Source organism: Notolepis coatsorum (genome assembly GCF_963971535.1).
Source record: "Notolepis coatsorum genome assembly, chromosome: 18".
NCBI lineage: Eukaryota > Metazoa > Chordata > Actinopteri > Aulopiformes > Paralepididae > Notolepis > Notolepis coatsorum.
This window is the reverse complement of record NC_140182.1, coordinates 18327298-18343372: the sequence shown is the minus strand read 5'-3', so window position 1 is coordinate 18343372 and position 16075 is coordinate 18327298. Positions and strand designations below refer to the sequence as shown.

Sequence of the window (16075 nt, the reverse complement as noted above, 5' to 3'; positions counted from 1 at the left end):
CAAAAATACAGAATACTTTTATATAAAATGCTTCTTTCTGTTTTGCTCCAGAGATTGTGCTAGATAAAAATAGATAAGTATAAAATAAGTATAATGAGTATAAAATAGAAGTCAAGTACATAGACAAAAGTGTTCAATATACATATATACAATATACACAATGCAGAGTAGAAAAGTAACTGAGTTACAATACAATATACAGTACAATGCAGAAATGGGATGAGGTACAATTTACAGTAAGGTGTGATGAGGTATGAGTTGTAGTGCAAATTCTTTACCAATAAATATAAAGTGTCTAAAGTGGGTAAAGTGGGTGCTGCAGTGAGTTGTTTGTTTAAAGTGAGTGTGTGCGTGTGGATGTGTGTGCTGTGAGTGTATTTGATGGTTTGTTACATAGTGTTATTGTCATTTAGCATCCTGATGGCCTGGGGATAGAAGCTTCTTCTGAGTCTCTCTGTGCTTGCCATGAGACTCCGGCATCGCTTGCCTGACCGCAGCAGTTCAAAGAGGCAGTTGTTTGGGTGGCTGGAGTCTTTGATTATTCTCTTAGCCTTACCCCTGCACCATTGTAAATGTCCTGGAGAGTGGGAAGCCCCCCTCCAATTGTGCGTTCGGCTGAACAAGCCACTCTCTGTAGTCTGCTACGGTCTTGTGCGGTGCTATTCCCAAACCAGGAGGTGATGTTACCAGTCAGTATGCTCTGTATTGTGCATGAGTAGAAGTTCTTGAGGATCTTCTGACTCACTTGGAACTCACTTGGAACTTCCTAAGGAAGTAGAGGCGTTGCCGTGCCTTCTTCACAACACTGTCAATGTGTGTGGTCCATGTCAAGTCCTCGGATATGTAGGCTCCGAGCGAGGTACTTAAACCTGTTCACTCTCTCAACCGGTGCCCCGTCGATGCTGAGGGGGCTGTAGTCCCTGACCCCCGACCTCCTAAAGTCCACAATCACTTGGTCTTATTCCTACGTTCTGGTTCTAGTTGTTTACAGGCAGACTGCAGAACAGTCACTTGGTCTTATTCCTACGTTCTGGTTCTAGTTGTTTACAGTCTGTTGGTCTTTCTTTAAAAATAGCTCCTTTCTTACTTAACTCTGTCCCTCCTCCCCTCGGCCTGTCGGCCGGTTTGTGTTTAGAGGCCGTGATCACTTTCACACATGCTCACTATGACATTGTTTTTCTATGAGTATATCGTAAATGGCTGCTTTTTTATATAGCGCTTTTATCCAAAGCGCTTTACAATTTGTTACTCAAATTTTACCCATTCACTCACACATTCACTCACACATTCACTCACACGTTCACTCACACATTCACTCACACATTCATTCACCCATTCACTCAACACATTCACTCACACATTCACTCACACATTCACTCACACATTCACTCACATTCACTCACACATTCACTCACACATTCACTCAACACATTCACTCACACATTCACTCAACACATTCACTCAACACATTCACTCACACATTCACTCAACACATTCACTCACACATTCACTCACACATTCACTCACACATTCACTCAACACATTCACTCACACATTCACTCACACATTCACTCACACATTCACTCACACATTCACTCAACACATTCACTCACACATTCACTCACACATTCACTCACACATTCACTCACACATTCACTCAACACATTCACTCAACACATTCACTCAACACATTCACTCAACACATTCACTCACACATTCACTCACCCATTCACTCAACACATTCACTCACACATTCACACACCGACGGCGGAGGCAACCATGCAAGGTGCCAACCTGCTCATCGGGAGCAATTAGGGGTTAAGTGTCTTGCTCAAGGACACATTGACACGCTGCCCGGGAGGAGTGGGAATCGAACCGGGAACCTCCGGATTGCCAGACGACTGCTCTACCACCTCCCGAGCCACTGTCGCCCCTACATACCGTCGGTTTTTGGAATCGATTGGTTCTGTAGATATCACGGTATCTGCAGGGTATTAAAAAGTATTACTAGTAGTAGTACTTTAAGGCATTAAAAGGTATTAAAAAGTCTTAATTTTTATTTTTATCTACTTTTTCTCCCATTTTTCTATTTTTCTCCCATCCCAATTTCGTATTGTCCAATTCTACCCTCCCCTGTCTCGAACGCTGTTAGGCCATGCCTCCCACAAGCCGGCTGCAATGTGGACGAAGCCTTGCATCACGTGTCCCCTCCGGTACACGAGGAGGCAGCCGTTGCATCTTTTCACCTGCACAGCGCGATCTCTCAGCGGCGAGGGTCTGCGTGGGAGGGACACGCCGCCCTCGTTGCTTCCTGATTCTGTTGTGCAGGCGCACCAACCAACCTATAGGAGTCGCTTTCCACAACGTCCGATCCCCAGCCACCAGCTTCCCACCCCTAACACTGCCAATTGCGTTAGTATGAACGACCTGCCAAGCTGGTAGCAATGCCGAGAGCTGGGCTCGAACCCAGCATCTCCTGCATTAGTGGCGAGCGCCTTGCCCACTGCCGCCCAAAAAGTCTTACATTTCATTGCAACAGGTATCACGCTGTCGGGAGATTAAATAATAGGAAATATATTAAATGTTTTTGTATTCAAGTTGCTGTTTTTCGTGGGGCTACCGGCAGCTTGGTGCGTCTGGCGAGAGTTTGTATGGAATGTGCAAGAATTTTTATTGCCGCACAATTGCAGCCGCCTGTTCGTTTTTTTTGCTAGTATGCTCATGAAATTGGTATTACATTTAGCTCTAATTGGTATTAAAAAAAAAGTCTTCAATTGAACTTGTTGAACCCTCGGATATCCTGGATATGCTCACGGGAGCTCTACCGGAGATGCTTTGTGATTTTCTTTTCTTTGGTTTTCTCTTCTACTGAAGAGGTTCAGATAAGCCCCATCAAAAATCAGATACTACCTCCCTCGGGGGGGGGGGGGGGGGATAGCGGTCGCTGTCAAATGCTAGCCTGCACTTTTGCAGTGAAAAGGCTTGAATACCTCTGGCCTAATGGGTTATGGGAAATAAATGTAACCGTCAGTGAGAGAGACGCCATAACTGCTGTGTGAGAATTGATATGATTGAGAATTGATTTGATTCACGCACACTGGCCTCAGTGCCACGCGAGCCAGTGCAGCAAGCAGACCGCAGCTATGTGCAGAACAAGTGAGAGCCCGGCCTAGATTTGGCTAATCCTAACTCTAATCCTAATCCTAAACATAACCCTAACTCTAATCCTAAACATAATCCTAATCTTAACCCTCATTTTGAATGATAAATACTAACTGATAACAGTAGATAACAATGAAGTATGTATGAACCATTCCAACACTTCTGTTTATGAAAGCCAAATTACTCACTGTGATGTACAGACCAAACAGCATTTCACTAAACTCTCTCTCTCTCTCTCTCTCTCTCTCTCTCTCTCTCTCTCTCTCTCTCTCTCTCTCTCTCTCTCTCTCTCTCTCTCTCTCTCTCTCTCGCTCTTTCTCTCTCTTTCTCTCTCTTTCTCTCTCTCGCCCTCCCTCCCTCTCTCTCTCTGTCTCTCTCTCCCTCCCTCTCTGTCTCTCTCTCCCTCCCTCTCTGTCTCTCTCTCCCTCCCTCTCTGTCTCTCTCCCTCCCTCTCTGTCTCTCTCTCCCTCTCCCTCTCTCTCTCTCTCTCTCTCCCGGTGTCAGATCTTTGAGTGGTGGTACTTTAGGAAGTACGGCACTTCGTTCATTGAGCAGGTGTCAGTGAGCCACCTGCGCCCCCTGCTGGGCGGAGTGGACAACAGCTCCCCCACCAACTCCAACACCAGTAACGGGGAGGCGGACTCCAACAGACAGAGTGTCTCTGGTAAGAGCGCCTCCTTCAGCCAACTAACCGTAACAACAGCTTCTGCACACAGAACAGGGTGAACTGGACCGTAGCTGGACCGGGCTGGTTCCAAGAGGTCCTGCTCACTGGCAAGATGGAGAATAACTGAGAATAAATCTTTCAAAATGTTCTTATGTACCCCAGTTGCTATTGCATGTACTATGTGTTTTATTACACGTACATACAGTACATACTAACTATTTGCCTGTCTTATTCTCCACCCATCGATCATCCATAGCAACACTATATTATCACTGACATCCAAGAAGCGTTATTTCTAAACCTAGCCGCATTTCTGGCAAGACTCTCTCTGATTGGCCGACGCCTGTTTCTACACTGGTTAAGCTTAGGCACTCTTTCGAAGTTGGTTACGGTTAGAGCATGGCGATAGAACGCCAGGTAGTTTGCAGGCTGTTTGACGTGGAAATGGGCAAAGACACAGCTCGTCACGCGATTGGGCAAACGCGTCAGTGGCCAATCAGAGAGCGTCAGTCAGTGACGATCAGAGAGCGTCTGCCAGAAATGCGGCTAGGTTTAGAAATAACGCATCCAAGAAGGGGGATCCCCCTTTCAATGGCCCTTCTAAGGTTTCTCTCCTCCACATCGCCTGTGGTGCTTTTTTCCTATTGCTAGGTTTTTAGTGAGTTTTTCCTTACCTTCGCTGGGGAATGTCTGGGAGTGTTGCATTTTATGGTGGATTTTGTTCTTGATTTATTGTGATGTTTCTTCTTGACTTGTTTAAAGAAGACTTGTCCGGCCCTTGTCCGGACATTATTACCTTGGGATTTCCGGCTTTACAAATACATTTGATTTGATTTTGATTTAAGGAAAATACAAATAATTCAAGTACATATCCCAATTATTTACCAAATACTTCTAGAAGATACTTAGTTGAATGTTTACAAACGGGTCCTGCCATTGTGAATAGCAGTGAAAGAGTAACTCTTCAGCTAGCTTTCTAGCTTCAAACGGTGACCCAGTTTTCCTCTCCGAGTATGGTTTGTTTATTCAGCTATTAAAATCTACCATAGAATTCTTTCACTTCAAAGTTTTAGATTTCTCTCCCTCGTTAATATATTGATGCAATGATTAATCATAAGATCAACATGACATCTGCAGCTGGAGACATGACGAGCGACCTCCCCAGTGTCCGGGGCGTGGCAGTTCTCTCCCGTCCCGCGTTGTAGAATCAAATGAAATGGAATATAAACAAATACATTTAAATAGAAGTACAATAGAATATAATTATTAAATAAAATAGGCCAGGACTGTACAATTGTGCACAATGTGGTTTATTAGAATACAATAATAACAATACAGTGGGATGGAATATTTACCAGGGCTGTGCAATTGAGCAGTAATAAAGCAAAAAAAAGTATGAACACTGAAGTATGAACAAGTATGACGAGTTTTGAGTGTATATACAAATTGTAAAGCACTTTGGATAAAACCGCTATATAGATGCAGTCCATTTACCATTTATCATCAGGATCGTTGTCCTTTAGTTAACCAGACCTGGTTATTCACCAGTCATCCTCCATGGCTTCCTGCCCTCTCCACCCCCCACCCCCCCACCGGCGAGGCAGCTGTGTGTGCCCTGCGTTGTGTACGCTCAGCCCGACACTTTAAACAGGATTACATGTGCCTGTGTGTTGAATCGACGAGGCGTGATCAAGGAACTAAAATAGGGTTTTATAATTATATTTGTAATCCCTCCCTTTTTGTTTTTTTTATTTGGGCTAATAATCTATTTGGTTGTAAATCCTTCTGTTGGAAGTGGAGATGCAGGCCCGGTGTCTCTAAATATATAATTATTTTAGGTAATTAAAGGCAAAAAGAAAGTAAACTCCACGTAACACTTGGCTGTCGTAATTCTAGAGCTGTCCAGGACAAAACTAATTCTTTATCGCCTCGCAGTCACAAGATTACGTTGCACAAATCTGGGAAAAAATTTCTCCATCTAGAATCGCACAGATGGACCTCTTTGAATCTTGCGTATGTTGAGATGTGCTTATTAATGTCCTTGAAAACAAATCATTCAGCATGATAAAAGCATAGAAGCACAACTAATTGACTTTAAAAAATCTTTATTGACTGAGATTACTGTACTTGTGCTGTATCATGATGATACATTTGAATCTAATCTCATCTAATTAGTCGACTAACCGACTTCAGAGGGGTCGGCCCTAGATGAAGGATCTCAAACCACGCCCTCTTTTCTTGATCCTCCAATCACAACTGTTGTCGAAAGCAACAGAGGGTCAAGAAAAGAGGGCGAAATCCTTGTTTATCGATGCGTTCACTGGACTCGTGTTGCAGGGGAACAGCTCGCACCCAGGGCTCTGTTTCTGCTCGGCTACTGATATCAGCAAACACTGCGACAGGAAATGAACTTGGATTAATTTAGAATGTTATTGTGGTCAAATTTGAAACCGTCTATGGAGAGAGACGGATGGAGGTTGAGATTTAACAAGCCTTTATCGCGCACTTGCGACGAAACTACACTAATACACGTGAAAACAGTAGCTTAAAATCGATAGAAAAGTCATAAATTAGGTAATTCTACTCCAGTACGTCTGCCAAGAGAAGTCTCCCCTCCACAGCTCTGCAGAGGGAACCTCTATGAGCCCAAATCTGTCCAACCCCCTCTAAATCCTTTATTAGCAGATGGTATCATAGTAGATAGTGCGGTTCATGCCCTGCTCACATCGACCCCTTAAAGACCTTCTTCACCCGCCACCCCCTCTTCTCCCCTACCGTTCTTCCTGACCATGTGTCATAAATTGCCATCTTTGCCCCCAGAATAACATTTTTACTTCTGTACATTTCTTTCTACTTTCTTTAATTTCTTTTTTCTATTTTTACCAAACATAGAACATGCAGGAGAGAGAGGAGGCAGTGGGGGGGGGGGGGTCTGAAGAGGAAGAGCTCTGATTGGGACTTAAACCCTCCGTCTCTCTCCGTTGCAGAGATCTGACTCATTCATAACTGGATGCTTTGATGTTACAAGATGCTCTTGGTATTGGGATTCTTAGCGATGACCCGTTTTCATCCAATATCAGTGGAAAATGGTGCATACTGATCTGATACCAGATGGATCACGTGACCCGAGCACTGATCCTAGATCAATTCTCCTATTCTCAGAAGTGTTATAAATATGGGCCCAGGTCTTGCAGCAAAGGTTTGGGAACATTGGCTCAGAGGCTATTTTGCACACGGCACGTCATTGTCAATAGCATTGCAGTTGCACTACAGTGGAATAATTATGTGTTCATAAAGCCATCTATATTATTCTGTAGTGTGCACTAAAAGTACTACAGGGACGCACAATATTATACTCTAGTGTGCACTAAAAGTACTACAGGGATGCTCAATATTATACTCTAGTGTGCACTAAAAGTACTACAGGGATGCACACTATTATACTCTGTAGTGTGCACTAAAAGTACTACAGGGATGCACAATATTATACTGTAGTGTGCACTAAAAGTACTACAGGGACGCACAATATTGTACTCTAGTGTGCACTAAAAGTACTACAGGGATGCACAATAATATACTCTAGTGTGCACTAAAAGGACTACAGGGACGCACAATATTATACTCTAGTGTGCACTAAAAGGACTACAGGGATGCACAATATTATACTCTGTAGTGTGCACTAAAAGTACTACAGGGATGCACAATATTATACTCTGTAGTGTGCACTAAAAGTACTACAGGGATGCACAATATTATACTGTAGTGTGCACTAAAAGTACTACAGGGATGCACAATATTGTACTCTGTAGTATGCACTAAAAGTACTACACTAAAAGTACTACAGGGATGCACAATATTGTACTGTGTAGTGTGCACTAAAAGTACTACAGGGATGCACAATATTATACTCTAGTGTGCACTAAAAGTACTACAGGGATGCACAATATTATACTCTGTAGTGTGCACTAAAAGTACTACAGGGATGCACAATATTATACTCTGTAGTGTGCACTAAAAGTACTACAGGGATGCACAATATTATACTCTAGTGTGCAGTAAAAGTACTACAGGGATGCACAATATTATACTCTAGTGTGCACTAAAAGTACTACAGGGATGCACAATATTATACTCTGTAGTGTGCACTAAAAGTACTACAGGGATGCACAATATTATACTCTGTAGTGTGCACTAAAAGTTCAAGTTCAAGTTCTTTAATAGTTGTCATACAGAAGTACAGAATACTTTCATACAAAATGCTTCTTACTGTTACGCTCCAGAGACTGTGCTAGACAAGATAGTATCAAATAACATAATAACATAATATAGCATGAATTTAGAAGAAGAAAATGAGGTCACAGTGTTCGGTATAGACATATGTACAATGTTCTGAGTTACCATATAATATACAATACACAATACTATGCAGTGTACTAATGTACAGTACTATCTAGTGCAAAGCAGAAATGGGATGAGGTACAATTTTAGGTACAATTTACAGTAAGGTGTACGAGTTGTAGTGCAATCCTTCATCCATAAATATAAAGTGTGGGGAGTGGGTGCTACAGTGTGTTTGTTTAAAGTGGGTGTGTGCTATAAAGTGTGTGGAGTGGGTGCTACAGTGTGTTTGTTTAAAGTGAGTGTGTGCGTGTGGATGTGTGTGCTATGTGCGTTTGGTGGTTGTTGTTGTGTAGTGTTCATTCATTGTTCGTTTAGCAGCCTGATGGCCTGGGGATAGAAGCTACTTCTGAGTCTTTCTGTGCTCGCCTTGAGACTCCTGTATCGCTTGCCTGACCGCAGCAGTTCGAAGAGGCAGTTGTTCGGGTGACTGGAGTCTTTAATGATTCTCTTAGCCTTGCCCTTGCAACGCTTGTAGTAAATGTTCTGGAGGGTGGGGAGCCCCCCTCCAATTGTGCGTTCGGCTGAACGTGTCACTCTTTGTAGTCTGCTTTGGTCTTTTGCAGTGCTATTCCCAAACCAGGAGGTGATGTTGCCGGTCAAGATGCTCTCTATTGTACATGAGTAGAAGTTCTTAAGGATCTTCTGGCTGACTTGGAACTTCCTTAGGCGCCTGAGGAAGTAGAGGCGTTGTCGTGCCTTCTTCACCACACTGTTAATGTGTGTGGTCCATGTCAAGTCCTCGGATATGTAGGCTCCGAGGTACTTGAAGCTGTTGACTCTCTCAACCGGTGCCCCGTCGATGCTGAGGGGGCTGTAGTCCTTGACCCCCGACCTCCTGAAGTCCACAATACTCAGTGGAGTACAATATTATACTCTAGTGTGCACTAAAAGTACTACAGGGATGCACAATATTATACTCTGTAGTGTGCACTAAAAGTACTACAGGGATGCACAATATTATACTCTGTAGTGTGCACTAAAAGTACTACAGGGATGCACAATATTATACTCTAGTGTGCACTAAAAGTACTACAGGGATGCACAATATTATACTCTGTAGTGTGCACTAAAAGTACTACAGGGATGCACAATATTATACTCTAGTGTGCACTAAAAGTACTACAGGGATGCACAATATTATACTCTAGTGTGCACTAAAAGTACTACAGGGATGCACAATATTATACTCTAGTGTGCACTAAAAGTACTACAGGGATGCTCAATATTATACTCTAGTGTGCACTAAAAGTACTACAGGGATGCACAATATTATACTCTGTAGTGTGCACTAAAAGTACTACAGGGATGCTCAATATTATACTCTAGTGTGCACTAAAAGTACTACAGGGATGCACAATATTATACTCTGTAGTGTGCACTAAAAGTACTACAGGGATGCTCAATAATATACTCTGTAGTGTGCACTAAAAGTACTACAGGGATGCACAATATTATACTCTGTAGTGTGCACTAAAAGTACTACAGGGATGCGCAATATTATACTCTAGTGTGCACTAAAAGTACTACAGGGATGCACAATATTATACTCTAGTGTGCACTAAAAGTACTACAGGGATGCACAATATTATACTCTGTAGTGTGCACTAAAAGTACTACAGGGATGCACAATATTATACTCTAGTGTGCACTAAAAGTACTACAGGGATGCACAATATTATACTCTGTAGTGTGCACTAAAAGTACTACAGGGATGCACAATATTATACTCTGTAGTGTGCACTAAAAGTACTACAGGGATGCACAATATTATACTCTAGTGTGCACTAAAAGTACTACAGGGATGCACAATATTATACTCTAGTGTGCACTAAAAGTACTACAGGGATGCACAATATTATACTCAGTAGTGTGCACTAAAAGTACTACAGGGATGCTCAATATTATACTCTAGTGTGCACTAAAAGTACTACAGGGATGCACAATATTATACTCTAGTGTGCACTAAAAGTACTACAGGGATGCTCAATATTATACTCTAGTGTGCACTAAAAGTACTACAGGGATGCACAATATCATACTGTGTAGTAGGGGTGGGCGGCAGGGCCTAAAATGTATATCACAGTATATATAAATTGTGTACGGTAACGGTATATATCATGGTAAATTCGACTCTGGGATAGTAACAATTTATTCCCGGGGGGTTAACTGAGGTATACTGGGCTCCTCCATTAGTATTCTGTAAGTGTTATTTTAGGTCATTGAACTGGCAGCTTGAAGGATATAATCTTTACGCATCACATCTGTTCTAGTCGTAGACTCGCAATGTGGAGTCCTGGCTTTAGACAGAACCACTAATACACAACACTCACACATGCGTGCGCACACACACACGCACACGCACACACACAAGAGAGAGGGAGAATGGCTTATAGCAGACTTTCTTTTTCTTTTATTATATTTTTGGTATATTTTTTATTGTTTTTAACACTTTGACTGCCGGAAAACGCTTAAAAGCGTCATTCCCGGCCATGCTCAAGTTGCCGGAGGACGCTTTACAGCGTCCTTATATCAATATTTCAAAAATCTGCGATCGGATTCATATTTCCCCTCCGCTGGCCTGAGATCCACCAGGAGGACCCACTGAGCTCTCTGGCGGTTCAGGAGCGCCATCTGGTGGCCGATCGGCGCAATAGCCAAACAGGAAGTGCTATGGAGGTTGTGCTGGTCGGCCGTATTACTTCCGGGCACTCTGTTTGGCTACCGGGACTCGATCTCGACACAATACATAGCGATCGATTGCCAATAACTCGATAAACAACATGATTTGGACATATATACTATTATACAAGCTGGAAATGGACCCGATATTTCTACATACCATAATAGGTAAATGACTGTTCCACGCTCATCGCCCAACGGCACGAGGAGGATACGGTAAGATTCAGCGTTATTTTTGATCGTATTCCATATAAACTGTTATGATGAACATACCAGAGAGAGAGAGAGAGAGAGAGAGAGCGAGAGAGAGAGAGAGAGAGAGACTTATAGCAGACTTAGTGATTTTATAATATTTCAGCTAATGAAGTGAAATATGTATTATCGACAAGTAACTATCCAGTGAGTTTTTATTGTGTAATGTTTGGCCACTTAAAATCATTGAACGTACTGTACTGTGACGGAGCGGCTCTGTCACGGACTGTGAGCAGCGTGCACACACACGCACGCACACACACACACACACACCAAACATTCACCATTCCCTTCTGTTATTGTACTGAGAACGTCAAACCCCCCCATCATTAATTTCCTTTACCATCAGTAGCACAACCAAGGGTGCTGCACACCTGGGAGTGCTAGGTTCATTCATCTTATTATCATGCATACATTCATACATACATTTATATATTTATTTAGATTATCATGGTTGTGGTTTTTATTGGTGTTTCTATTTGCTGGCTAGGTTAATTAATTGATGTGTAGCACCTGTGTAGGTTGTTAATGAATGATGTGTGGCACCTGTGTAGGTTGTTAATGAATGATGTGTGGCACCTGTGTAGGTTGTTAATGAATGATGTGTGGCACCTGTGTAGGTTGTTAATGAATGATGTGTGGCACCTGTGTAGGTTGTTAATGAATGATGTGTGGCACCTGTGTAGGTTGTTAATGAATGATGTGTGGCACCTGTGTAGGTTGTTAATGAATGATGTGTGGCACCTGTGTAGGTTGTTAATGAATGATGTGTGGCACCTGTGTAGGTTGTTAATGAATGATGTGTGGCACCTGTGTAGGTTGTTAATTAATGATGTGTGGCACCTGTGTAGGTTGTTAATTAATGATGTGTGGCACCTGTGTAGGTTGTTAATTAATGATGTGTGGCACCTGTGTAGGTTGTTAATTAATGATGTGTGGCACCTGTGTAGGTTGTTAATTAATGATGTGTGGCACCTGTGTAGGTTAATTAATGATGTGTGGCACCTGTGTAGGTTGTTAATGAATGATGTGTGGCACCTGTGTAGGTTGTTAATGAATGATGTGTGGCACCTGTGTAGGTTGTTAATGAATGATGTGTGGCACCTGTGTAGGTTGTTAATTAATGATGTGTGGCACCTGTGTAGGTTGTTAATTAATGATGTGTGGCACCTGTGTAGGTTGTTAATTAATGATGTGTGGCACCTGTGTAGGTTAATTAATGATGTGTGGCACCTGTGTAGGTTGTTAATGAATGATGTGTGGCACCTGTGTAGGTTGTTAATTAATGATGTGTGGCACCTGTGTAGGTTGTTAATGAATGATGTGTGGCACCTGTGTAGGTTGTTAATGAATGATGTGTGGCACCTGTGTAGGTTGTTAATTAATGATGTGTGGCACCTGTGTAGGTTGTTAATTAATGATGTGTAGCACCTGTGTAGGTTGTTAATGAATGATGTGTGGCACCTGTGTAGGTTGTTAATTAATGATGTGTGGCACCTGTGTAGGTTGTTAATTAATGATGTGTAGCACCTGTGTAGGTTGTTAATTAATGATGTGTAGCACCTGTGTAGGTTAATTAATGAAGTGTAGCACCTGTGTAGGTTGTTAATTAATGATGTGTGGCACCTGTGTAGGTTGTTAATTAATGATGTGTGGCACCTGTGTAGGTTGTTAATGAATGATGTGTGGCACCTGTGTAGGTTGTTAATTAATGATGTGTAGCACCTGTGTAGGTTAATTAATGAAGTGTAGCACCTGTGTAGGTTGTTAATTAATGATGTGTGGCACCTGTGTAGGTTGTTAATTAATGATGTGTGGCACCTGTGTAGGTTGTTAATTAATGAAGTGTAGCACCTGTGTAGGTTGTTAATTAATGAAGTGTAGCACCTGTGTGAAGCTACCAGGTACAAGAGGGCCGTTTGGCCGGGCAGAGGGGTCTTCACCTGCTGAGTTGCAAAGTGAAGCTCCGTAAGTGTTTTGTTAGTTCTGTTTAGTATTGTGAGTTATTGTGGAACTCATTTTGTATTGTAGGTATAGTGTATTTTTGTTTTTTTTATTTCGCTTGTGTTGTTTTGTAAATGAATGTCACCTCTGCACCGTGGGAGGCCGGCGAATAAAAACACCAACCATGCGTTTACCGACTACGCCATTATTTGTGGGAGTTTTTTGGAGGAGTTGAGAGAGAACCCCACAGATGGTGTCAGAAGAGAGACGGAGGAAGAGGGAGAAAGGGAGTGAGAGAAAGAGAGTGAGAGAAAGAGAGTGAGAGAAACTGAGTATTGGGCTCAGCAGCCCCTTCCTTTCCTCACTGTTTGAGCTGCAGCGCATCATAACAATCTCTGATGATAACCATCTCTGAGTGCTCCGATATGAGCGGCTCCAGGGTTAGCTGAACTGTTCTGGGACCAGCTTAGTTGCCATTAGCAGCTAACGTTAATTTAGGTCATTGAACTGTGGGATATAATCTTTACTTGCACATGTGGTCCTAAATATTCTTTTTCAACCACTATACTGCCCACGGTCCACCCCTACTCTGTACTGTGCACTAAAGGTACTATCGGGATGCACAATATTATACTCTGTAGTGTGTACTGAAATTACTATAGGGATGCACAATATTAAACTCTGTAGTGTGTACTGAAATTACTATAGGGATGCACAATATTAAACTCTGTAGTGTGTACTGAAATTACTATAGGGATGCACAATATTAAACTCTGTAGTGTGTACTGAAATTACTATAGGGATGCACAATATTAAACTCTGTAGTGTGTACTGAAATTACTATAGGGATGCACAATATTAAACTCTGTAGTGTGTACTGAAATTACTATAGGGATGCACAATATTAAACTCTGTAGTGTGCACTAAAAAGACTATAGGGATGCATGATATTATACTCTGTAGTGTGCACTAAGGGTACTATAATAGAATAGAAATACTTTTATTATCCAGAGGGAAATTTTACTATAGGGACAATATACTCTAGTGTGCACTAAAAGTACTATAGGGAGGGATGCACAATATTATACTCTGTAGTGTGCACTAAAGGTTCTATAGGGAGGGATGCACAATATCTTTACTACTGGGGCTGTATGACAGTGTAAATATCTGTATTGATCCATGCCCACCTAGCATTTTGGGCTGACTCCTTGTGTGTCTGGTCTCGGGTCTATTTTATTCTATGTGGAACAGAATCTAGCCTTCAGTGAACCGATGAAGTCTTCCCGGGGACAGGACGGGTGGAATATTTAATGGCCACCAAGAGAGCCTCTAAATAGACGAGTGCTTGCTTATTTAGGTGCCTCGAGTCCTTTTTGCTTCTTGGTGACAAGTTACTAAGAATGTGGAGTGAAGAGTGTACCGGAGAGGATGGCAGCAGAACATATGCTTTATCCCTTTGAAGTGCTCTAGAGAAGGGCTCTGTGTCTACTGTTCCCCCCTGAGACCCATCATAACTGTTGTTTTCCTCTCTCCCTCTCTCTCCCCCTCTCTCCCTCTCTCTCTCTCTCTCCCCATCTCTCCCTCTCTCTCCCTCTCCCCCTCTCCCTCTCTCTCTCCCTCTCTCTCTCCCTCTCTCTCCCTCTCTCTCTCCCCCTCTCTCCCTCTCTCTCCCGCAGAATGTAAAGTATGGCGAAATCCACTGAATTTATTTCGAGGTGCAGAGTATAACCGGTGAGTGGCGTGAGCTGAGCTACCTGCATGTAAAACACACTTTTCCTCCGCCTATGGTTTCAAGGTTTGACCCAAGAGTTGAATGTCTGTCCTTCTCGCTCTCTCTCTCTCTTTTTCTCTATTTGTCTTTTTCGCTCTGATCGAGGGCTGTCTTCCACTAAAAGACATTCACGCAGCGAGCCTCTTAAGATAAGATGAGATGAGATATTCCTCTTGGGGGAAATGTGGGAGTCATAGCAGCATGGGGGAGGGGAGGTACAGGTATGGGCATGGTAATAGTAGAAAGACATAAATATAGGCAATACAATTATATCTGAATATAAAAACAAGATAGAAAATATTTGACTATTGTTTACACAATATAATTACCGGTAACTCGGAATATAAAATATGAGAAAAGTAAAGAGTGTAATCAAAGGTGCAGATGAGGGTCTGAATAAATATAGGCAATAAAGAATCTGAATATAATACTATGAGTACCGGTAGTTTTAGTACGAGTAAATGTAAACGTTATACACAAGGTGCAGTACACACAAGGTACCCCCTAACTGGCACGATTAACTTGATAATTAAATAACCCGTCAGATGGAGGACCATAATATGAATCCCAAGTGCAGTTGTAAAGTAAATTCCAATTACTAGGAGTGTGAATGTGATTTATCACCAGACAGTACTCAAACCTCTACTATCTTTATCTATGAATGAACAAAACACTCCCAACGTACCAGCTTTAGATAATGAAGTTTGAAAAACATTGTTCCAATGAAATGGAGTTATGTGGTTCTTTGTCGGAGGTATGCGATTACTGATATACTGTGGACGGTGCGAGAGGCTCGGATTGTGTAGTACTCTTGTGGAGCTACGACGTAAAGGAATTTTATTTCCAGGAACCTTTTTTTAACTGCAGTTATTCTCGCCGAAATGGTCAAGCAAAGTCGAGCAGAGGTCAAGTTTTCGTGGACAAAAAACAAGTGGATAGCTGTAACATGGCTATGAAACATTCATATGTGTAGTTTGGCTTTGACAAGAATGGTCCTCACGTGTCCCCGATAACACAGCGATGTTGAATTACTGTTGTGAATCTTGCTCTATAGTCAGTCTCTCACTCTCTATCGCCAACTGATGGAACACAATAGTGATTCTACCTAGAATGTTGAATGTTTTTACATTTGCTGTTCTTGGCTGTTCTAAACACTGGTGTCTGGTAGGACATTACTGTTCTAAACACTGGTGTCTGGT

The 16075-nt window shown here is 42.3% G+C and overlaps 1 protein-coding gene across 10 annotated transcripts in view; it reads left to right on the top strand.

Annotated features, from left to right (window-relative positions):
- Window positions 1-16075, top strand: part of LOC311244635 (suppressor of tumorigenicity 7 protein homolog) — a 127179-nt gene that overhangs the window by 69454 nt on the left and 41650 nt on the right. For all 10 annotated transcript variants that reach the window (XM_084334248.1, XM_084334256.1, XM_084334255.1 and 7 more), the window contains 2 exons: window positions 3667-3826; window positions 14782-14836. In XM_084334248.1, coding sequence (XP_084190374.1) covers window positions 3667-3826; window positions 14782-14836 — 215 coding nt within the window. The remainder of the gene's footprint in view (window positions 1-3666; window positions 3827-14781; window positions 14837-16075) is intronic.